Source organism: Ascaphus truei, chromosome 17 (assembly GCF_040206685.1).
Source record: "Ascaphus truei isolate aAscTru1 chromosome 17, aAscTru1.hap1, whole genome shotgun sequence".
Taxonomy (NCBI): domain Eukaryota; kingdom Metazoa; phylum Chordata; class Amphibia; order Anura; family Ascaphidae; genus Ascaphus; species Ascaphus truei.
Window position 1 is genome coordinate 34,432,065 of NC_134499.1, and position 24,981 is coordinate 34,457,045.

General features: G+C 41.8%; 1 protein-coding gene across 36 annotated transcripts in view; it reads left to right on the forward strand.

Annotated features, from left to right (window-relative positions):
* The window catches only part of CADPS (calcium dependent secretion activator), a 312,099-nt gene that overhangs the window by 164,571 nt on the left and 122,547 nt on the right, over nucleotides 1–24,981 (forward strand). For all 36 annotated transcript variants that reach the window (XM_075574751.1, XM_075574755.1, XM_075574740.1 and 33 more), the window contains exons 7-11: nucleotides 4,824–4,935; nucleotides 7,956–8,095; nucleotides 13,955–14,021; nucleotides 19,381–19,489; nucleotides 20,257–20,469. In XM_075574751.1, coding sequence (XP_075430866.1) covers nucleotides 4,824–4,935; nucleotides 7,956–8,095; nucleotides 13,955–14,021; nucleotides 19,381–19,489; nucleotides 20,257–20,469 — 641 coding nt within the window. The remainder of the gene's footprint in view (nucleotides 1–4,823; nucleotides 4,936–7,955; nucleotides 8,096–13,954; nucleotides 14,022–19,380; nucleotides 19,490–20,256; nucleotides 20,470–24,981) is intronic.

The following is a 24,981-nucleotide window of genomic DNA, read 5'->3' on the forward strand; positions in this document are numbered from 1 at the left end:
AAACAATAAATGCTTTTGACACAATCAATGTGTGTGTACTGAGGTCACCGCAGCTCTCACCGCCTCCCCTTGGTAATCCGGAGCTCCTTCGCCTGCACTTTGACGTCCCAGCTTCACTCCGAGCTTCCTTCTGTGTCTGTGACGTCACGGCTCTGAGGGTAGTGGAACTACGGATCGCCCACTGGTCCAAAACACCACTCAACGCGTTTCCCCCAGCCCTTGTGAACTGCCGTAAGCAGAGGGAGTTCCACACATCTCAATCATCCACTGGGTAGCAGCCTATCTGCAAAACGCATTTATATTATTGACATCTTGTAAGTAAGCTTACCAACAGAGCCAAGATTACATCTCATCATACATCTCTATACTAATACATCTGCACTTAAATTTTGTATTATTTCTTTTTATGTTTCCCATATGTGCTCCTCCTGGATTGTCTGAGATATATTATACATGCTGGAACCCGTGAAACAGGTCCCACCAGAGGCTTTGAGCAGGGTCACCATTATTAGCATTATTATATTGGTTATTGAGCACACAGTTTATTTCACTTATTTCACTTTTCTCACTTGTGTATATATATACGTTTTATTATCACATTATAAGTAGTTAGCGCCTTTTATCACTATATTTCACTATAAATAAAGATATACATACATACTGCGCATACATAATTGGTGCACAGAGACGCAGAGTTTCATACATCTCATTATAATCTCTGCGTCCGGTAACTTCTCCATTATAACTCCTCCTATTAAAAATTCCCAAAATCTGTATCATATGGTGACAATCGCCTCAATAGGATCATTTCTGCAAACTAGTGCAAAAGGTATCCCCGGATTTAATATAGTCAATAAAACACCATTGGTTCTAGTGGAATGTCTCCCTTGATAAGTAGGGGGGTGCTATTTCTGTTCCAGAACTTAAACACTTTAACAGCATTGAAACATTGATAAAAACTCAACCATTTATTCTCCAAGGAAATGGAATGCATATTGCTACCTGCATGCTCAAGGCTTTGTCGTGTGTTGTAAAGTTCACCGCTGCCATGCTGGGAAGAAAAGAAACACAATAAACAACTCAGCTAGCTGCTTCTGCTGTTTATCAAATGCAATTTCTGGCAGTCACCAGCTGTTGAACTGCTTCCAGCTGATAGAGCTTCGTGTCTTCCAGAAGAGAACAGAACCGAGCAAAATATGATATCTCCTATGTTCTTATTATTATACATTGGAACGAATGCTCAATTACATATATTTGCAGGCATATGCCAATCACAAAGCATCTCTGGGCTAAGAAAAGGCAGAAACAAGGAGGGACACACACCAGATGATATTTACAGCCAAATACAATACTGCAGTGATGTTAAAAAATAAAAAAAACACTTTTTCGAACTTTTTTTTTTATTGCTATAGGAGGGTTAGTTTTTATGCCGAGCAAATGTGTTTCATTGACAGATAGGTGTAAATATTTGAATTGATTACCTTTTAGCTTTGTACACTTGAAGAAGAGACATGTGAAGTTTCAAAAGCTCTGTAAAGCATAGTTTAATCCAGGGGGGCGCAAACTTTTTTCCCTGCGCCCCCCTGACGGCTGTCCCCTCGCTCCCGCGCCCCCCCCCAACCCCAACTTACCCGCGCTCCGGCGTAATGACATCACGTTGCCATAGCAACGTGACGTCACATGACCTCGCAGCGTCATTTTGACGCCGCGTTGCCATGGCGCCGCAGGGAGGAAGCCGCCGGAGCCACGGTAAGTTAGGTTTACAGAGGCCCTGCAGCTCCCCCGGCACTTAATTTAAGTGCCTTCGGGAAGCGCGCGGGGCCTCTGTAAACCCCGCGCCCCCCGTCGGCAGTGTCGCGCCCCCCTGGGGGTCGCGCCCCCCCTGGGGGTCGCGCCCCACAGTTTGCGCACCGCTGGTTTAATCTACACATTAAATAATAATAATAATAAATAATATTTATACCGCAGACTATAAGCTTATAGGGCTCCATGTAAAAATGGATAAGAAGTCTAAGGTGACGCAGTGTGCTCATTTGCATATCATCACCCAGAATCCCTGGCTGCAGTGGAAGCACTGTATGCTGGGAGACAATGGGTAGAAAGGAAGAAAACTGGCAGAGCACTACTGCAGATATCCAGAAAGTAGTAGAAAGGAGGGTGCTTATCCCATAAAAAAGTTATTTATTGGTCATGGAAAAAAGGGCAAAGGAAATCCCCACCTGGGGGACCCCTCACCTTTGGATCGCATGGACGTTGCAGCACTCCGAGTGAGTTAACCGCTTGCTACATGTTTTCCTGTTCAGGACTTTATTAAGACATTTGGTACATTCCAGGGTGTTATCATGCTCAATTTTCCTGGTATTACTGTTCACATTAGCGTCAGTCATTAGTGAGCTCATCATCCAGGATTTGCACACAAGTCCCCCCACAAGTATCCGGTTATTCATTTGTTTACCCATCTCACTGTTTTGGTCTTTAGCATTACGCACTCACATGGTCTAGGAGATAATGGGGAAGGGCAGCGCTGCGACCTGTCTAAGACGTGTGAATGTGCTCACAAGTGATATTTTTATTTGCAGTGTATAGTTTAATCTAGGAAGAACTCTAGTACAATTAAAAGGTACGGTATCACAGGCTGCAACTAGTTGATCTTATCTCTCCTCGCCCAACGGATTTATAGAAACAAATCGGCATGCTTGTTTATTTTTATTTTTCAAAATGAGGTTTATTTTTAATAGTGGACCCGGCAGGTAAGGGGGGCTTTCTGCAGCTGAGGTATGCAGTTGTAGCTGCGGAGACCCTCCAGTTCTCAAGATACTTAGTTTCAGGTGCCGGTGTTCTCTTCTCCCTCTGAGGAATTCAAAATGGCCCTCAAAGCATGAGCCAATAGGAAGCCAGAGTGAATGATGATGTGACTTCCTATTGGACCGTGGGTGCCGTTTTTGCATAACCAGAAAGTATATCGGCACCTAAAACTGTAAGAACCTCACGAACAGCGGGCCCCCCGGAGCGGAAAATAGCACGGCTGGAATTCAGAGAAGCCCCAGGTTCGAATCCTGTAATATATTTATATTTATTTATTTTGCGCAAAATTGCTACTTTAATACATTTCTTTATTTACTTGGAAGTTCAGCATATTCTGGGGGAAATGTTCAGCTCTGTTGTGGCCTCAAATTAACAAAGTAGTTACTATTATCAGCATATTTCTTTTATCTTGTGATCACTTTGCACATATGGCTTTAATAAAATGTGGTGTCCTGGGTGGGGATACAGCAGAGGGGGGGGGGGCAAAATAAGGCCCATGGGCCACATCTGGCCCACCAAATGATTCTATCCGGCCCCCCACTGGTAGGGCATCAGTCTGCTCACACCCCCCGTGCACGAGCGCTACCTGTGGTGCGGGGCCCTACGTTGTGACAGGTTTTTATTTAACCAAATTTTCATTTTATTTTATTTAACCAAATGTTGTTTTATACATGTACACATGTACTTCAGCGTTTTCATTCTTTCTATTGAGCGAGATTCTCACGTCCTCATCAATATGTAAATGCATATATTGAATAAATGTCTGCTCAATGATTTGTTTTTATCTAACCTCATTTTCAATTAATGTCAATGATATATTCTTTATTTCCTGCATGTACATTAAGTGTGTGTGGGCCCGAAAGCTTGTGAAGGGGCCCGCCAGCCAAAATAATGGCCTACCCCTGGCATAAAGCATGTTCTAGAGTGTCATTGCATACTGGGTGATAATTATTGTGCATACGGAAACCGTATCTGGTCTAAATATTTCCTAGGAAGAGAGAATACTGTAAAAGGAATGTGGTAATAAAATTAAAATCTGGCAGATTTCAACACATTTGTCCCTACGGATAATGTCAACCTGTACCCCAAAGACTGGAAACAATGTTCTTTGGCTTTCTTTGCCGGTTAATACACGATGTTCAGGACAGCAGCCAAAAACCAGTCATTCAGATTCTCCAATGCAAAATGCTATAGTACGTACTGTACATATAATGGGAGGTCTATCGTGTCATACATGTAGAGGCTCACATTGCCAAGGCAGACAATACCATTGTTTCCATTATTGGGGATAGATTTTCTCAGATAGACATCAATGAAGACGTATGATGTATCAATCATAGATTGTAAGCTCTTCGGAGCAGGGACTCCTTTTCCTAAATGTTACTTTTATGTCTGAAGCACTTCTTCCCATGATCTGTTATTTGTTATTTGTTATTTATATGATTGTCACGTGTATTACTGCTGTGAAGCTCTAGGTACATTAATTAATAGCGGTATATATATAAAGACATACATACAGACATAAATACATACATACATACTATACATACATACAAAGGATTTGGTCCAATGGACTTGCTAGGACATTATTTGCATACAAAATACTTTTAATCCATACTGTACTTTGGAACAACTAATACCGTGTTATTAACCCATACAAACTCATTATTTGGTTATTTCTGTACTACTGCAGATCTTTTACTAGATGAAAAAAAAACCTTAAATAACAAAAAGACTTGTTTTTCCAAAATTGGAACACTGAAAAAACTAAATGTTACTGTATGTTGCTGCTGATTTGCAACATCTTGCACCTAGCACTTCATAGCACAGATCAACCATTCCAATTGTGTAGACATCTGGTTTAGATTAACTAGCGAGTTAATTAACACATTTCTTGTCACAGAGTTGTAGCACATTTTTGTGCTACATTGTCATTTTATATTAACCCGTTCCATATTCTGCTTACCATACAATGACATGCTTATTTGGTAAACTATTTGTTCTTTAACATTCTGTAGCTGGGGAACGCAAGGCGACTTCAGCACCACACATGCATTACCTGCAGTAAAAGTGAAGCTGTTCACAGAAAGCACTGGAGTTTTGGCTTTAGAGGATAAAGAACTTGGAAGGGTAAGACAATGAAAACTCAGCCATTGATTCTTTCAAGGACTATATATATATATATATATATATATATATATATATATATATATATATATATATATAAATCTTTAGCCCATGAATTGGACTAAAATCTTCTACAACACTGGTGTGACTGCAGCCTTTTCTGGGGTACCTCTGAGGGCACCAAGAACTGCAGATGGGTTACGTGAGTATAAAGGAATCTTTATTGCGAGTGCACAAGGAGATCACACATTAGCAAGCAGCTTCAGCGTTATCTGGGGTGGGGTAGTGCCAACTCCAGTATTTATAGCCTTGGTTACAGAAGATAAGGCGGCACTGCCCTATTACAATCTATAAACTCTACATATGTTTTATTTGAGCTTGGTTAGCATAAAATACCTCCCTCTCATAATAGTTGTTTTTACCAAAGTTAAGTTTCAATTGCTTTAGGAAGCACATGATGTCCTGAAATAGTCTCAGAGCAAACCTTGCCCACTCACACATTCTTTCATACAGAAATGGTACAATAACAAAGTGCGTCAGGGTACTGATAGATTGTATCGCTATAATTCTGGGCGTTAAGCCACAGGCGCAGCCTTGGAACTTCTGCTGTCAGCAAAACTCATCCTCACCCACAAACACTTATGACACGTCCAGATAAAACAGAAGAGACCAAATGGATTACCAGTAACCCCAGACCCTCTTTCTTCTGTATAGCCCTCCTGCCCATAATTCTTTCACAGTTCCCCCTTTTTATACTTGAAACAAGTAACCCAAAATGAGTTGGTAGCATTGCTTAGTCTCTGAAATTCCAGTTCAGCCATGGTTGATCTTAGCGCTTCTTCTTTCCGTATACACTTCTCCAGATTCTTAGCCAGGGATATATCATCATATTCATCCCGATATTCATCCTTATTCCTGGTGATATTGTGATAGTTTGCAAGGGCTATACCACCCAAGGATTTGTACAAGGGGGATTGTTCTGTTACTTCTTCTTGGGGGGCCATTATTTGTGGGGAGGGTCCGAGGCACTTGGCAAGTAGCAGTTTACAAGACACAAAGATGACATACACAGTAAAGAGACAAACAACAATAAGAATCAGTCCTTGGCAATTTCTGCTCTGAGAAATCCCAGCCATGTACTTAGACCAAAGAAATCACTACTCGACCTAGCATCACCATCCCGTCATATATTTTCTATAGTCGTCTGGAGAGTTTTCACCTTATCAAGGTGCTTCCTTACATCCATACTCCTATCCTCAATCCACGTACAACATTCTGCCCCAATAGTCTTACACAGCCCTCCTCTATCTGCCAGCAGCATATCAAGGCTCAATATACTGTAAGTATAGATATAGGATAAAGTATCTGGTGTCTAAATTTAGCATAGGTTGTACTTGATGGACGCATCATCCACTATGTAACTATGTAAGGCCTATCTGATGGGACACTACTACTGCCCTGAACTGTTTCTGTTCTGAATGTGTACGCCTCTTCTGAATAGACATACGAGGAGACTATTTTGTTAAAACCTATTGAAAAATATTTCTACCTGGTCAATTTTTCTAAATAAATAGTAGTAAGGACATTGGATCTTGACATAGCCTTAAATATTGATAGGTATGGGTATATAACTCATCCTCCCTGCAGCACTTAAATGCATGTGTACATAGACATAGCAATATGTAATATTAATACTGCAGGCCACCCTATGTGCTAAGTCTAGCAACACATTTCTTTCTTCTGCTATCCCCAGATGTCCTAACACTCGTAGGTATATAAGAATCTGGAACCCTTTCATTTTCTTAACCCTTCCGTTTAGTTATCAGATAAAGAAAAATAACAGCACAAATAACCCCTAATAGTAACCTAACCAGGATCCACTGATCTGTTTAGAAGTTTCCAATCAGAGTCTTGAGACAGGTGTTAGTATCTGAAATGTTAAACATAGAAAAAAAAATGTAAGGTTAATAGAAAACAATTCAGCAACAGTATGAAAATGTTAAGTTCTTAATATTTTGGTTTGTCAAAAACTTGTGTAAATGTCTTTGATGGGGGAGACCACTTTACAATGAGACACATGGACCCACGAGGTGAGCTCAGCCACCTTGACAGCTGTATTTGTTGTACGCAATACTTGATACGGGCACTTCCACCTGGGCTGCAATGCATGTTTTTGTTTAAACGATTTAACCATCACCCAGTCTCCAGACTTGAGTAGGTGCACTTTCAGGTTCTTTAATGTAGGCTGTATAGCTTTGACCTGTGAGTGAAGAAACGATAAAAGTTGTGCATGCAATACTTAGAAATGGCTTCTTCTGATATATACAGTATATAGATATAGATATGTAGATGTAGAGGTATCTGTACCGTGTTAACCAAGCTTAATAATGAAAAACGAATAAACTAATATGTGAGCACTACTAAAATGTATTAAAGATTGTCTACACCAGTAGTGCTCAACTCCAATCCTCAAGACCCAGCCAACCGGTCAGCTTTTAAGGCTATCACATACAGTCTTCTCTGTCTTCGACTGAGCCACTGATTAAGCCACCTGTGCTGAAGCTGGGATAGCCTTAAAAGCTGACCTGTTTGGGGGTCTTGGGGACTGAAGTTGAGCACTCCTGGTATACAACATTGCAGGTGTGTATTGCACTTTTATCTTATAGGATTTGTGATTTGCTATTGGATGGTGGAAGGACCATTGTGTAAAGGATGGTTGTAACTGACCCTCCTGAGACACATTTGACCTTAAAATGTATGTGAGTATGATTTTGGGAATTTTAACATACTATACTTGCGCTTTTATCTTACAGGATTATTATTTGTATTAGTCTGCTGTACAACGGATGCAAACAATAACATGAGTTTTTAGCAGAGAACATGTCAGTGCTGATTGGGGTTTTGGTTCCCGTATATGGCAGTGTTACACCAGTGTTGCACCATTGAGACTTGAATACATTACCCCTTTCAATACTTCAACCAAATATTATTACCTTCTAAAGTGTTTCTGTTTCTAACATTAGGTTGTTCTCCATCCTACGCCTAACAGCCCCAAACAATCAGAATGGCATAAAATGGCCGTGTCCAAAAATTGTCCGGATCATGATTTAAAAATCAAATTAGCCGTGCGAATGGATAAACCTCAAAACATGAAACATTGTGGGTAAGTGTCAAATATGTGACATGTAAATGATATTATTCTTGTGTACTGTATCCAATAACCTTGCTGCCTAAAAGTCAAAGCGTTTGAGCACAACAATGCATTATACACCCCCCTTTCTGCAAACAGGGTCACTTTTAACAGCTGATCCGGGTTCTACTTCCTGTTGCATTTCTGGACTAGAGATGATATTATGAAGAGTTACTAATCCTAGATAAGTGCATAAAAAGGGAAGAAAGAATACTTATTATTATCCTAAAGTGCATTTAACCAGTTGTAATGCTATCTTCCTGACTTAAATTATATCCGTTGCTCTCCTCAGTCACCATGGATGTTCAAAATCACGTTTACCTGGTTCATTTCAAGTGGCCAAGTTAGCAAGTCATCATTCAAAATCATGTTTAGCAATCAGGCTGAGCGACACATGGGAAGATCAGGTGCAGCAGAGTAAACACAGCAAATAACACAGATACTGTACTTTCTGGCCAGGACACATATCCCTTAGGGACAATGACCTTGCTGAATTCCAGCAACAATAGATGAGGCTTAGCTTGTGCTTACTAAAAATACATTTACTGTAATGTACAACCATGTAAAAAAAAAAAATCAATGATATTATTTTGAGAAATTCTTCAAGGAAATATTGGTACACCTGGGTTTGTATGCCAGTAAGTGGCCATCATATCCAGGTTCACCAAAGTGACATTGATCTAATGACACAAATCACTGGTTCTGTTTGCATGGGCTGTCTTTTAGCTTCAGAAAAGTTCTGCAATGCAGTGCAGGCACGTGTAGAAATAGTGTGAGTAGGGCCACTTTCCACTGCATCGTTTAACTTTGTCCAATGAAATGACGATGATCAATAAATTGTAGCAGGGCATTCATTGGCTGTTAGATGACCCGGACGCCAGGCTATTATTTCTGCAGTCGTACCTGCATCTTGGCGAGTTCCCCTGGCAGTTGGGCTAATTGCTCTGACATCTGTTATGATTTACTTTACGTTTTAGTTCCCAGAGATGCCAGACGGATTTAATGCACCTATAACAGATAGAATGATGATGATGTTGTAATAATTACATATATATATATATATATACTGTGTATATATATATATATATTATAATACTTGCTTAATGTTATATAATTATTTTTTCCCCCCCTAATTTAAATCTCCCAAACACATCTGCATAGTGTTATGCTCAATGTCTAGGTACAAATGAAACACTGTTAGAACAAATTTGCACAAATCATGCTTATTTTTGCATGAAATTCATTTTTCTTCTCATTACCAAGTGTATCTATATCTAATAATGTTGCCATGGTAATCTTTTTATTTAAAGTAGATAAGAGATAAAAACATATTGCTGAAAAAAATAACCATACATCTGGTGGCCATTAAAGCAGCCGTCCCACCTGCCGGTTGTATTTTTGGAGGCGAAGGTGGGTAATTTTTTATTTGCCTGGACCGAGGTGTACCCCTGAACAGATCCCTGCTCCCCAGGTCCAGGGCAACTAAGGGTTTGCTCCACCAGGCAAGATTACTTGATCAGTGGACACAAAATAGGCGTGGGGTGAGGCTCGCTCTGGTAGCCAATAGAAAGCCCTGAAGTCATCAGATGACATTGTGTTTTTGGTAACATCACAGCCATATTTGCATTTTTTTGTTTTTTAAAGAAAAACAACCAAAAAAAGTACATTTTACTAGCAATTGTGCACGGAGCTGGTAACCCAATGGTTCAGCACCATGGGTTTCCTGGTTCTACTGAAATAAAAACTAAATATGTGTGTGGATTGGGGGGCAGGGTAGGGGCTGCTTTAATCATCAAAATTCATTATTGGTGTAGCCAGGTATCCCCTGGGCTACTAATCTGCCCTACCGAACAAGTAAGCCCTGGTGCTAGCGCAGGCAGTGTTAGGGTTAAACAATGCTCCTTGCTCCTGCAGTAAACAACTCCTTTGAGTGACAGGGGAGGGGTGGGCCTAAGACCTGAGTACTGCCCTATCAGGGGCTCAGACCTAGTACCCTCCCATGTGTACAAAGGGGCTGCAGCCTAAAGCTAGGTCTGTCTGTGCAGAGTTTGAAGTGTGGACCTAGTCCTCTGGTTCACCTTCCTATCCCTCCCTCCAGTGAGTGGCATCAGCTACCCCATATTCCACCAGGGAGTATGGGAGTCAGGGATTGACCTTTGGGGCCTCACGCCCGGGGGGAGTCCAGGGACCAAGAGAGTGTACATGTTTGTATACTTCTGTGATGTACTGGTGGAATAATAAAGAACCATTGCTTGTTTTATACTCCTGCCTGAGGCTGCAGTTTCTTCAGGGAGGGAGTGTTTTCCACAGAGGACTGCACCTATTCCTATAGGTCCTGTGGAAATGGAGGCACTGCAACACTGAGTGAAAAGCTATAGAGATCCCTAAAGCCTGTCCTGATTATCCCCACTACCACCGTGGATACTCAGAGCCTCCTGTGAGCCATACAGGTAGCACCATCACCAGGTAACCGCTGGAATTCTCCCTTAGGGTGGGGGAACATGGGTTACATTTGGAGGCGCTGCTGAGATTATTTTACCAGTACAGGCTTCTGCAGCGAGAGAAGGAGGTACTCTCCTATTATGCCAAATTAAGAGGGCCCATGGGTGTAGTGTCCACAGGGGACTTTATGGGATCTTGAGGACCAGACTCCCCGTTAAATGGATCTATAACATAGACCCCTCCACCCAAGCAGAGTAAGCTACACCCTGATGTACGGTCAAGGGGAGCTTTAATATCCAAGTGTTCACAGTATGAGTGGGTAGCATCCGAGGAGGAGCTCTTGACCTTCAAGAAGCCAGGACCTCAATTTGAGGAGCTGCAGCAATACTATTAGCGGTCCCCAGCACAGGGAGCCACAGTGTGCGTTATCAGAACTGCCCATGTATGTGTAGCATCCCAGGGGGGGCCCTCGAAGATCGGGAGACCAGAACCTCCGTTTTAAAGGAGCTTTAGCAATCCAGCGGGTGAAATAGCGGTTCCCGACAAAATGGGAGAACTGCGTGGCAAGGTTTGCAGAGTTGCTAGCTTTCTGTTGCAAAATTGTGCAGGGCTTGGCACGAAGCAAAGCCACGCCTATGTTCTGTGAGTGGCTTGGCTCGAAAGCGAAACCGCGCCCATCTACAGTGTATCTGTACTCCAGGATCCACTAGAGGGAGGAGGCACTGGCTACTGAGCTAATTGTGTGGACTGCGGAATCGGGAGCGGACGCTCCAAGGAAACCGTGTGTCCCTGCCCAGAGTTGTTTAAGAGACTTACCCGGAGAGATGACAGCCCCGGCAGAGGGCCGCCAACTGCCGCCAACGTTACCAAGGTGAGCCAGTCATCTTCTCCATCCAGAGAGTCGGAGGCGGCGTCGAAGGAAAGTGAAGAGGGGCGCTCCATCATGATGCTCCGGCCGGAGTGTCATCCAAGTGCTGCCACCATGGTGGTGCAAATCACCAGGGCGAGCGGGAGCTGTGTTTCGTATCTGTGACATCATCGGAGGCGATGGCGTTACCCGAGCAGGGGATATCCAAGGCCTTGGAGGGTCCTCGTGAGGCGGCATCCAACATGCCGGCTCCCAGCCAGGAGATCCCCGCAGATGCAGAACCAACGGAACGGTGAGGAGGCATTCCATTCCCAGGTTCCAGCGGAGGAATCCTTTGTGGGGGTACCAGCTGGTACTTCCTGCCTGTTTACAGACGTCAACCCTTCTGGTGCAACCAGATGTCGTCATCAGGGAGGCGACCACCAGAGCGGCGGAGGACATTGAGACGCCCGCTCCGGTGAATAAGACCCCGACTTACATATTTTTACAGCGGCACCACGACCGAGCCAAGGGCCGAGGACGTAAGGCTCCTACGGTCCCTGACAAGTATAAAGTGCTGGCAGTAACAGCCGCGGTAGGCCTAACGGGACTGATACACCCGGAGACATTGCTGAGCCTAAGGCCTCCATAGACATTGCACCAAACTCAACAGGTGTAACCAAATCTTCCCAGGGAGGAGAAGCTGGGCTGTTTTTGATGATGATCTTTCAGGGGAGGGATGGCTGAGTACATGGCTTTCTCCAGAGAGGGGTGATATTGGTCAGAAAGTTCAGGAACACCCTCTAGGGCAGCTTCCATGTCTGATGTATCAAATGTGGAGAAGGTATTGCCGTGGTGGGACCCCATGATTCAAGGGTATGTTCTCCATATACACCGGACATGGTTCTTACTGTTCAGCGGGGATGTTGTGGGTCCTTGGTGGGAGGAAGGGGAGTTCCCTGCGGAAGAGACAGCAGACGCTCTCAGACAGAGGGATAGAGAAATTAGGCTAGAGCTAATAATACCCGCCGGTCTAGCAATAACATACCCGGAAATTATCCCTCATGAGCCATTATTTTGGGTACTACCTGGGCAGGTCAGTGGCCAGAAATTAACTAAGATCAGCAGGGCTGAAAGAATAATAGTTCAACTGTACCACCAGTCCCATGGGTTTGATTACCCTTATGTCCCTGAACTGATAAGTAGAGAAGCAGACGCCAATAGAGAGGAGTGGGTGAGGGATGCTGTCCTGGATTATCTGGCATCCAGGTGCAGTATATCCAGGCACTATAACGAAGAAAAGTGTGTTACCTCATCCGAGTATGGAAGGTGGGGAGGAACATATATATGGACTGGGTAGAATACATCTCTGAACAAGGTCCAAAGAGGGTATATTCTGTTACCGTTCCTGACCAGGTAGGTTGGTTAAGAAACCTGACCCAAAGCACTACTACTAAAGTGGGTACGGATTCTCCGTGTTAGGGAGGTATCCGGGTGTATCCATTGTTGTTCTATGTTATGCATTGCTCCAAGTTAAATACCCTGTTATCAATGTAAGATGGTAATGCATTGATGCTTCAGTGGGGGCGTTGGGGTCCCCCAGGGGAAGTGTGTAGCCAGTTATCCCCTGGGCTACTAACCGGCACTACCTAACACGCAACACCTGGTGCTAGCGCAGGCAATGTTAGGGTTAAATCCATGCTCCTTGCTCCAGCAGTAAACAACTCCCTTGAGTGAGGGGGGAGGGGGGTGGGCCTAAGGCCTGGGTACTGCCCTATTGGAGGCTCAGACCTAGGACCCTCCCCTGTGTACAAAAGGGGCTGCAGCCTAAATTCTAGTCTGTCTGTGCAGAGTTGGAAGTGTGGAGCCAGGGCTCTGGTTCACCTTCCTTCCCCTCCCTGGGAGTGGGATCAGCTACCTCATATTCCACCAGGGAGTATGGGAGTCAGGGATAGGCCTTTGGGGCCTCAAGCCCCAGGGGTTGAGTCCAGGGACCAAGAGAGTGTACATGTTTGTATACTTCTGTGATGTACTGATGGAAGAATAAAGAGCCATTGCTTGTTTTATACTCCTGCCTGAGGCTGCAGTTTCTTCAGGGAGGGAGGGAGTGTTTTCCACAGGGGACTGCACCTAATCCTATAGGCCCTGTGGGAATGGAGGTGCTGCAACACCGAGCAAAAAGCTGTGAAGATCCCTAAAGCCTGTCCTGATTATCCCCACTACCATCGGCGGATGCTCAGAGCCTCCTGTGAGCCATACAGGTAGCACCATCACCAGGTAACTGCAGGAATTCTCCCTTAGGGTGGGGGAACACGGGTTACATTGGCGAATATTGTACAACAGCACTAACAAAACCAGAGCTGTTCTGCATCATAAATACATTGTGAGCAAAGCCAATGAAAAGACTTGTGTAAGAACTCACGTTTGTGTTATGTTGTACTGTACATGAAGCCACCCTCTCTCTAATTACCTAAAACACATCACACACATTTGTTACAGTTAAGGTGCGGTAGTTAATTAATCTTTTATGAATTGTTCCCTAGGTATTTATGGGCCATTGGTAAAAATGTCTGGAAGAGATGGAAGAAACGATTCTTTGTTCTGGTCCAGGTAATATTAGTTCATGTAACAATAGTTGAAGTTATCTCTTTTCTCTCTGGCTATGTTAATATATACACATTGCATGCACAGTCAACCTTATTCCAGAGAGACTTACCGCATGTGTACTCTGATCAAAGGTATTTGTACTGTGATAATTACAGATGTAGCAAGACGTATGTTCCTCGGTGCGACGGACGCACAAGCAAAAGTCCGCTGTGCTGGGGACAGTGTCAGTTGCGATTGAGCTGAGGGGGGGGGGGGGTGTCCATGCTTCAGGATGGAACCATGGCACAGAGGAGACGAAGCTTCGCTACATCTGTGTAATGTGCACAAGGTGACAGGAAACTGCTGGTTTAGAACAGAGATATTTTACAGCCATGTCATTGCCTATAAGCTGCACTGTTATTAACTCAGCAACTTTGTATTACAAGAGCCCCCGTTCATTCCAGCTCAGGGGACCCCACGCTTCCCAAGATACCTCCATAGGGGTGCCGCTAGCTGTTCTGTCCGGCTAGCAGGTATCATGTAATGGACCTTCAAAGGTTCAGCTTCCTATTGGCCCGAGTGACACGAGTTTTAAACTTTGCTCAGATACCGGCACCCCCTTTGGAGGTCTGTATTTCGGGAAGCAGGGGGTCCCCGGAGCTGAAATGAATGGAGTTCAGCTCTGGAGACCCCCTCCTTTAATCCTATGTAAAAAAAAATAATAATTTAAAAAGCAAATGAATTGCTCCTTTAAGTTACATTACCATGTAAGTAGAATTATCTTGATACATTAGTGTTCTAAGTTTCGCCACAGAGCTTACTCGGGGACTGAGATCTTACACTAAATCTTGCAGCTCTGTTATTCACATTTCTTTGCTACTGCTAGAAGTTCCTCCATCGTATAATACAGCAATGCATTACAGGTAGTGAAATGGTTGAGCACAAATGAATCCCCTCAGTTGGAATACAATGTCTAGAAATCAGGTCAATTTAGGGATTTACATCTCGTAGAAAGACTTTTTCTACGTTTCAATTCTTCTGACCCAGTTATAAAACATCCAACTTGCCAGTATTAGCAACAAGCTCCTGTCACAGGGGGCTTTTTTCCATGACAGCACATGCCCTGAGCTCCTGCTTCTCCTGCCCCTTTCCCTTTTTCGGGCCGAGAACCAAAGCATTGTTTTATGTTTGTTTTTGGGGATGCCAAAAAGCAGATGGCATCGAGACACCTGAGCTTTGCTCGTGACTCTTGACACAGGCTGCTGTCTACCAGCGTGTAATGTATCCGTGCAACGGGAATGCAAACTTGTGTCTGGGAGGCTGCCCCCAGCAACATTGTCAGTCCGCATGAATGCATCACAGGTCACCGAGGAACAAATGGACAAAATGATGTAAATAGAACCCAATGCCTGCAAAACATTTGAACATTTACAAAGGAACATTTACCATGTCAAAGCTCTTGCAAATACACAGCTACTAATGCTGTTTGCGTTTCCGGTTTTAAATGTATACGCTTAATTTAACGAAAACTATTTCATTGTATTTATTTCACCTTGAAGACCTCTTTTTATGCGGATTCTTATGTTTATTTTTCTATGCGTTAGCACAAGTTTAACTTCACTTAAGCTGCCCTCTCCCGTAACTATCATAGTCCCAAAGTTACTACAAGATGCTAAGCCCTGGAAAATATTGGGCTCCGTTCAAGTGAGTTTTAGCACCATGAAGCAACGTGGCCGATTATGAGACCCACGTATTGATATCCTCCGTGTTTGCTTTCCTTCGTTTTTCTCAGAGACCTTTTCAGAGGTCTACTTTAGGTTTTTCCCTGCAAAGCATAAACAGGTCCTGTGTGTGAGCGTTATTGTGGATTTTTCAAGCATACACAGGAGTTGTTTGGTTCTCAGGTTCCTTACACTGATTTGTTAATGTATTTGATTTATTTTTAAATGTTCTCTCCAGACGATACATTGATCACGCCCTGCAGCTGTATTTCATTTTATTATTGTGTTTATAGATGGCTCTGGGGATTCCCTGGTTTCCATAATATCAGCGTTTGAATTGCCCCTCCTTACAAGTATTCTTAGAATTGGGGAATTTACACAGGGTTGAAGCATGGGGTCTCTGGAGTTGAATCCCATTAATGTCAGCTCTGCAGACCTCCTGCTTCCGGAAACACTTTCCTCCGTAGGATTTGTCGGTAGTCGCTCCGGCTGAGCAAGCGGAGGTTTAAAGTTTAAAGCTCTCGCGTCATGTGGGCCAATAGGAAGCCGACCCTGATGATGTCACGACTTCCTATTGGCCCACAAGGTGCGCGAGCTTTGAAAAACGGCCATTACTTGATCTCCCCTCAATGCCAGCAAGCTGAGTCAGAGCGGCTACCAGCACCACTTACGGAGGTATCTCTGGAAACAGGCTGTCCCTGAAGCTGAAATTAGTGAGGTTCAGCTTGGGAACCCCCTGCTTCAAACCTGGGTTAAAAAGTATATATATATAAAACGGAAATAGCCGTGTTAGTCCAGTTGCGATAGTGCAGAATAAATGAGTTCTTCAGTATTAGGTGATACCTTTTTTATTTGGACTAACAATTTATGTCATAGGACAAGCTTTCGGGAGTTTTCCTCTCTTCCTCAGGTCAGCAATTCTGATATATATCTGGTATATCAGTATTGCTGACCTGAGGAAGAGAGGAAAACTCTTGAAAGCTTTTCCCATTACATAAATTGTTAGTCCAAATAAAAAAGGTATCACCTAATACTGAAGAACTCATTTATTCTGCACTATATATATATACAACATATATATAAAAAAAAAATATATATATATATATATATATATATATTTTTTTTTTTTTAAAGCAGCCTCTCTAAAATAGGGTTGAAAAAATGAATGTAAAAGAAAAAAAAATTAAGCAGCACTGATTGCTGCTTTATATCTGTTACTCCAAAAAGCCAAAGAAAAGACACAAATAGAAATAAATTGTATGCGTAGAGAAGTAGATACGCTTTTTCTTTTTGTAGTGTGTTTTTTTCGTTTATCCACAAGGTGGCAGCAGTAACACATGCGTATTCAAAACAATGAACCCTACTCTTTGTAGATTTTGGTTCACAATGCTTAAAACCAATGGCTTGTCTTCATTCATTTTTAAGTAATAGCACCAAACATGAAATAAATACTAGATGCAATAGGGTTTTTTTTTTTGTACTATTTAACACAGGATTTCAATTTGGGTTAGTTAACCCAGAAAAGTCTTTATTGCAAACCTCAGAAATGAAACACCCACAAATATATATATATATATATTATTAGTGAATATACCCTATATTCTGGGAAGCTCAGATACTGTAACCCTTTCATGTCCGCACAACAGCAGGAAACACTTCGAAAAGCTCTGATAATAAAAAGCACAATATAACTTTTATATTTAATTTTTTCAGGCTTTTCATTTTTACTTCTAACTTTAAAAGTGCCTCAGTCACCACGCGAGTTCTGTGTACCTATAGTGCGGAAAAGAAGCAGATATGGTTTACGAAACATTTTCTGGTACTGATACACATATATATATATTATATAGATGCATACACACACACACACACACACACACACAAATATATATACGTGTGTGTATGTGTGTGCGCATATATATATATATATATATATATATATATATATAGATGTACATGCGTGTGTGTATATATATATATATATATATATATATATATATATATATGTGTACATGCGTGTGTGTGTGTATATATATATATATATATATATATATACACACACACGTGTGTGTGTGCGCATATATATATATATATATATATATATATATATATATATATATATATATATACATATATATATATAGTGTTACAATCTACTATTATTATTCCTTCTCAAACACGTATGCTGTATTTTAAGAGGGGGAATGCATAATGGTTGAATGTTTGATATGATATCCTTCACATTTCTTACGTTATGAATTTAAAACCAGCGGAATGCATTGGCCTAAGTATTTTTAAAGAAATATCCGGGTATAGGGAGGTCAAGAAAATGTCTAAACAAATAAAACTATGTAAGGAACCTAGGATGTGACACAACCTTAACAAAGTCATTTGAAATCATTTGACAGTAAATGTCCCTGCAAGTTCCTAGCCTAAAGCTCGGAGAATCCTTTGCTTTCTAACTGCCTTCTTTCAGACAAAACCCAGATTCGAAAATGCTAAATTCAAGCTGGGTCTCGATGCGGCCCCGTTCCTTCCTAAAGGCAGTTTTACAGCCTGGTACATAACCCTGCAGCCGAAAAGGCTCCCATCAAGAAGCTGACATGGAATGTAGCGTGTCATACAGATGGTAACTTAGAGGAGTGAGAGCTGCCACTTACAGCAGTGATGACAACAACGGCGGAGATCAGTGGGGTTTTAAGATTGCTTTAATATGACTGGCACCTAGCAGTTTAGCTCACATTGCTTGTGACAAGGTGTCACTCCAGAACTTGTCATGGATGACAGAAAGAGGGTTCAAAGCTCAGAGATTTTCTCTGTGACAATAAACGTGGATCTATTTTATAAATTGCGGATTTTCCATTAAAGGCACCATTTTTATGCGTACACAAATAATTTTTTTAAATTTTTTATTTTTATTTGAATCGTTGTTTTTAATTACACCCATGCACACTTTATAAGGGTGTATTCTTGTCAGCCTTGAATTTACTGCGAGTATTAGACGAGATAATGGGATTTGCATCTCTGTTGCTGCCTCGTTTTTACATTCGGGAAGAGATCGGTATTGGGAATTCAAACGTGCTTGGGAGAGACACACGGCTAAATCCTAAATATGAAAGTCGTGGATGAAATAGTGTATGAGGTTTTACAGCCGACAGGAAAACGGGCGGACACGGTGGTTCGTATCACCCGTCAAACGTTTCTATGTCCTAGAGCAGCGGTGACCTACTCCAGTCCTCAAGGGTCAGATTTTCAGGCTATCCCTGCTTCAGCACAGGTTGCTCAATCAGTGGCCCAGTCAAAGGCTGATTGAGCTTCCTATGCTGAAGCAGGGGCTGATAGAGCCACCTGTGCTGAAGCAGGGATAGCCTGAAAATCTGACCTGTTGGCGGCCTTTGAGGACTGGAGTTTTCCGTGCCTGTCCTGAAGTTTCCTGTGCAACACCATTTATGTACAGTCAGTTTTCCGTGTGTAACAAATAAAAAATACCGCTTGTGAACACATTCGTAAAAAGCATTAAAAACAATGTGTATTTACAATAAATACTTACATCGAACAGATAACTTTGTTTGTGCTTTTTAATTAGGGATACAATATGTATTGTCTAGTTGGTCCAGTTCAGGGATTAATACTCTCATCTAACTGTTAACTGTGATTTTCAGGTTAGTCAATATACATTTGCCATGTGCAGTTACCGGGAGAAGAAAGCAGAGCCCCAGGAGCTCCTGCAACTTGATGGATACACCGTGGATTACACGGACCCACAGCCAGGTATTATTCCAGCTGGAGAACATCTGCTCAGAGTTTGTAACATACGGGGACTTGGAATTGAGTCTGTTTGCTGCCTGAATGGAAACCAATATATTGCTCTAGAACAGAGGTGGGCAACTCCAGTCCTCAAGGGCCCCAAACCCAACTATTAGGACCCTACTACTGGTTGTCCAACCTACAGAAGAACATTGGGTGGTGTTATTCCATAAGACATCTTCCAGTGCTGGATGGTCACACATCAACATAATGTAGGTTTTTTTTTTTGTCCTTAGATCAGGGGTGGCCAACTCCAGTCCTTAATAACTACCAACAGGTCAGGTTTTCAGGCTATCCCAGCTTCCACACAGGTGTCTCAATCAGTGGCTCGTCTTCAACTGAGCCACCTGTTCTGAAGCTGGAATATCCTGAAAACCTGATCTGTTGGAGGTTCTTGAGGACTGGAGTTGAGAACCTCCGACATAGCCCTTAATTTACTGCCATTTTTGCGACATGCTGGTGAAAGTAGCATCATTTTCACGGTAATCTGGGCAATATCTGTTCAGGCATTCCCAAGCAGCGTGAACTTTCGCAAAAATGTGGCAAAAACGGGCAATTTTACAGAAATCAAACGTTCACGGAGCAAATTTGAAGACATTCTTAGAACTCTCAAAACTCAAAATTCACGGGTCACATCATATATTTGTTGACAGAAAACAAAACATCGGAATATCTGAGTCCTCATACAGAGATTAGATATTTTTTCTTTGTTTAATGTCATCTTTTGCCAGGGTTGGAAGGCGGCAGGTCCTTTTTTAACGCCGTCAAGGAAGGCGATACCGTGATCTTTGCCAGTGATGACGAACAAGATCGAATTTTGTGGGTTCAAGCCATGTATCGTGCCACTGGTCAATCCCACAAACCTGTTCCACCAACGCAGGTCCAGAAGCTCAACGCTAAGGGAGGAAATGTACCACAGCTGGATGCCCCTATATCCCAATTTTGTAAGTACATACACACTCCCTGACACACTCCCTGCGAACAGGATACTCACGTTAGTAATGTATCACTAACCATCTGATCTTGTATATCCACATGGGATTGCATGAGGACATTATTTACAACATGTGTTGCTATAGAAAATTATTCTGAAGTGTAATAAAACTCAGATACAGTAACATCTTTATTTTAGGGGGTAGTAATGCATCGTTCTATGTTGTTACTGCTCTGTATACCTCTTACATTCTACACGTGTACATTCTACAAAGAACTGGCACCCACAGTCAGATACATACATGTTTATATTGGTGGATGGGGTTGCATCTTACAAGTCACAACCCATCTCAAATGACCTGAAAACAGGGATTGCTGTATTGCATTATTTGCTGATTAATGAAAGAAAATAATGTTTTATCCAATGTCGTTTTTGCTACTTTTTGGCAGAATGTACATTATAATTCACTATAGTTTAAACCCACAATGCACACTAATGTATGACCTACAAAAAAATAGCTCTGTTGCTAATGCAGGAGTGGTCAGCTACAGTCCTCAAGGGCCACCAACAGGTCAGGTTTTAAGGCTATCCCTGGGTCAGCACAGGTGGCTCAATCAATGGCTCAGTTTTTGACTGAGCCACCTGTGCTGACGCAGGGATATCCTTAAAACCTGACCTGTTGGTCACCTTTAAGGACTGAAGTTGGTCACCCCTTTGCTAATGTATACTTATAGGGAAATATTATTTAAAAGCAACAACCTTTAGATTAGTCAGATACTAGTGTTGTCTGCCTCATGGCTTTATTCAATCCAGACCAATGTACTCAAAAGAGACATTTTAACAGTAAATATCACAAGATCACATCTCAACTCTTATTTGAGATTGTAATGTTCATTTTGCCTTTTTTGGACACTTTTCTTGACTGACTCCCAGAGTCATATATTTCAACACAGGTTGAAATGGGAGAAATCATGTCAAAATAAGATCATATTGTAACAACAAACAGAAGCACATTAAGAAATATCTAATTTGGGTGTAATTTACCAGTCATCTGAAAGTGCAATACTTGATTTGTGTGTTTATCAGAGGTTGTCACTAATACTTTCATAACAGCTTTATTTAGATTTCAATTAATGTTACTAATGATTCAAATATGTGTGTCATTTGCTTACTTATTACTCATTCAAGCGTTGTTTTGTTCTCACTGTTGGTTTTTCTTGCATTCTCCCAATGATCACTTTCAGTTTCTCAGTTTATTTCCCGTAGGAGGGAGATAAAAAGGTGGAAAGGGCACGTGGTGAATCTTTCCCCTTTACGCAGCACACTGTTATCAGCTCCAAGAGCTGGTTGCTCCAAATTTGGAGAAGTGCTAAGCATGAGATTTCACACATCTTTCTTAAACCAACATGTTACATACACTGTGCGTCACAGTTCTATAGGAGAGGAAGCTGTGCAAAGAATTCTATTGTAATCATGTCCTCCCCTCGTGTCATATTGTACTATGTACTATGTACTATGTAGCCATGAATATATCTAAAAGGGCTTTAGAGCAACATTAGTTAGTTTAACTTAGGGGTGCTCAACTCCAGTCCTCAAGCCCCCCCCCCCCCCTCCCAACAGGTCAGGTTTTAAGGCTATCCCAGCTTCAGCACACATAGTTCAATTAGTCCCTGCTTTAGCACGAGCTGAGCCTCTGATTGAGCCACCTATGCTGAAGCAGGGATATTCTGAAAACCTGACCGTGGGTGGTTTGGAGCTTGAAGACGGAGATGAGCACCCCTAGTTTACACTGTACAAAATAAACTTTGGATGCAATATTACATTCTATGGCCCTACAAAGCACTGGATAGATGCATCCTAATGAAAATCCTATTTTAAACGTTGTAATGCATTATGGAAATTATAGAAGTAATATGCTGTCCTTGGGTTGGATCCAAAACAATGCATATTTCGTTTTATTTGCAACTCAATAGGTGGATTTAATAACTAGTTGACATTCTGCTGTTGTGATTATGCTATCCCGCCCTGAACTGTTCCTCGTCTCAGTCAACCATCATACAACAGGGGGGCTCAACTCTAGTCCCCAAGCCACGCTATCGGTCAGGTTTTCAGGATATCCCTGCTTCAGCACAGGTGGCTCAATCAAAGGCTGAGTCAAAGAATGAGCCTATGATTAAGCAACCTGTGCTGAAGCATGGATATTCTGAAAACCTGCCCTGTTGGAGGAGAGGGGCGGGGGCCTTGAGCCCTCCTGATGTACAACATGCCTAATCTTCATCCTCACTACTTTCTGCATCCACAGGTACTTTTCTTAATCTGGATGCAAGATGAACATCTGGTCAGGGAAAAATATGATATATAATCGCTTGGTTTGAAATAGGCGTGCAGATAGTTAAAAACCTTCCTCATGTTCAGGCCCACACACCAGTTAACATCTTTCTCCTTCTCACGCCCCGTTCTCAAAACACTGGCCTGCACTTCTGACCTTAATTCCAATTAAGCTTGGTAGGGGACAGTGTCTTTATTCGCTTCATACCATAACCATGAAATCAACACATCTCCACACTGCACTATGGTGTGTGATACATGCAGGATGAGGCATTGCAACATATATTGTAGATATGTCAAACTTGTTCCAAAAAAACCTTTATCTATCAACTTAATGTTTTTAATTTGTTTTACATGGCATTTTATTTAAATGTATTAAGTCAATCCACATCTCCCCCTTATTTAAGCTTATTCACCTCTGCTCTTTCACAATACAAGTTTCCACCTAATGTCCACTGCCTTTCCCCAGCGATTAGCACTTGCAATTCACTGCCAAACAGTTGAAAATCAGCATCACTATTAAAATCCAGTATTGCATTTTCAAATGTTTGTTTTTCTTTCAGAAAAGGTAAGGACACAAAGTTCCTGTGTGTGTTTAAAGAAATGTTTGAACTGTTTACCTTGTCTATTTCTCTGTGCAGTATTTCTTTTAGTAAATGTGTGTGTTTCGAGAACATTAGACTAGCTTCTCCCTGCCTAGCATAGGAGGCTTAAGCATTCTCAATGTGTCTTATATTGCAGAGAAAGAAATCCTTCATTCTTGTTTTCATAGCTGTCTCTACACTGCAAACCTGAACACTGCACCTTCCAAGTGCATTGTGTAGTCACAGGGACACACTGTTACACAACACCGCGTTCCAACTGCAGTCCACAAGAACCCCCAACAAGTCAAGTGTTAAGGATATCCCTGCTTCAACACAGGTGGCTCAGTCAAAGACTGAGCCACCTGTGCTGAAGCAGGGATATCCTTAACACTTTTGGTGGGGGGCTCTTGTGCCCTGCAGTTGGAAACCCTACCTTACAGCCTCATGTGCCTTCTCAATTCCGATTCATTATCAAACCACTTTGACATGGTGAGGGCAGCTCTGAAAAAAAGGATGGAATCCATTATGCATTTTAAAATCTAAAAATAGATCCTGCTATTCATCCATCTGTGTGACCCTACAATCACTTTTATTTAGCTGATGCAGTTCTTATCGGTTTAAAAACTTGCCAACTTCTTTTTATTTTTTTGTTTGTTTTGTCCTCTTAAAAAAAATGGGGGGGGGGGAAGGGGAGGGTGAGAAACAGAGGATATCTATGACAACTAAAAAAAAAAAGTAATTTGTAATAAAATTGTATTAAAAAAAAAACCACCAGCTATTGCACAACTTTTTGTAAGCTTCATAAAAGTGACCACTTGTTTACAAGCACCTATAGTTTGTCTTGTCTGTCTCAGTAGAACATTCAATCAAATACATGCCCAAAATGAGCTGATTTTTTATTTTGGTAAACTCAAAATGCCCAGTAATTTGCTTCTCATATTCATGTATGATTCTCTTGAATTCAAATGCCTTCTCGCTATTTAATGCTCAGACACTTCTACTGCAAAACAACTACTTTTTGAGACATGTAAAGTTTGCTCTGCTGTAATAAAAAATTAAAAAAAAAAAACCTTAACTAGAAATTCTAATTTTAAGGGTATCTTAAGTTTTCTTTTCCATTTTTTTTTTTGCCTGAACCCCAGTACTTCACTTGCTAGACTAGAGCTCCTGTCTGCTTTCCTTGGGCCGTGTTGCTAGTTTTTATGTTATTCTGGTTTGTTCCTTCTTACCCTGCTAACTTCTAGCTGGATTAAAGGGTAAGTGCTCTCCCGGTAGCTAGCACAGCTCAGATAATCTAACCAGATTATCTGACACATGCAATGTGCTTCTTTCTTCTTTTTTTTTTCTCTCTCTCTTTGAAATCTTTCTCATGTTTAGATTTGTAGTACGATTGTTAATGTTATTTTCCTAAATTTAGGCTTGAAGTGTAAGTTTCCATACTGAAATTAGGGTGCATGTGATGTTTGCATAATTGCCTTCTCTCCTTGGCTCTCACATCGGCCTCGAAAGATCCTCTTAGTAAAGTCCACCATTATATTTCCTGTTTCGTTTTCCAGACGTCACTATTAACCGCTCCATTTTAATAACATCATTTCTTTCATCAAACGTAC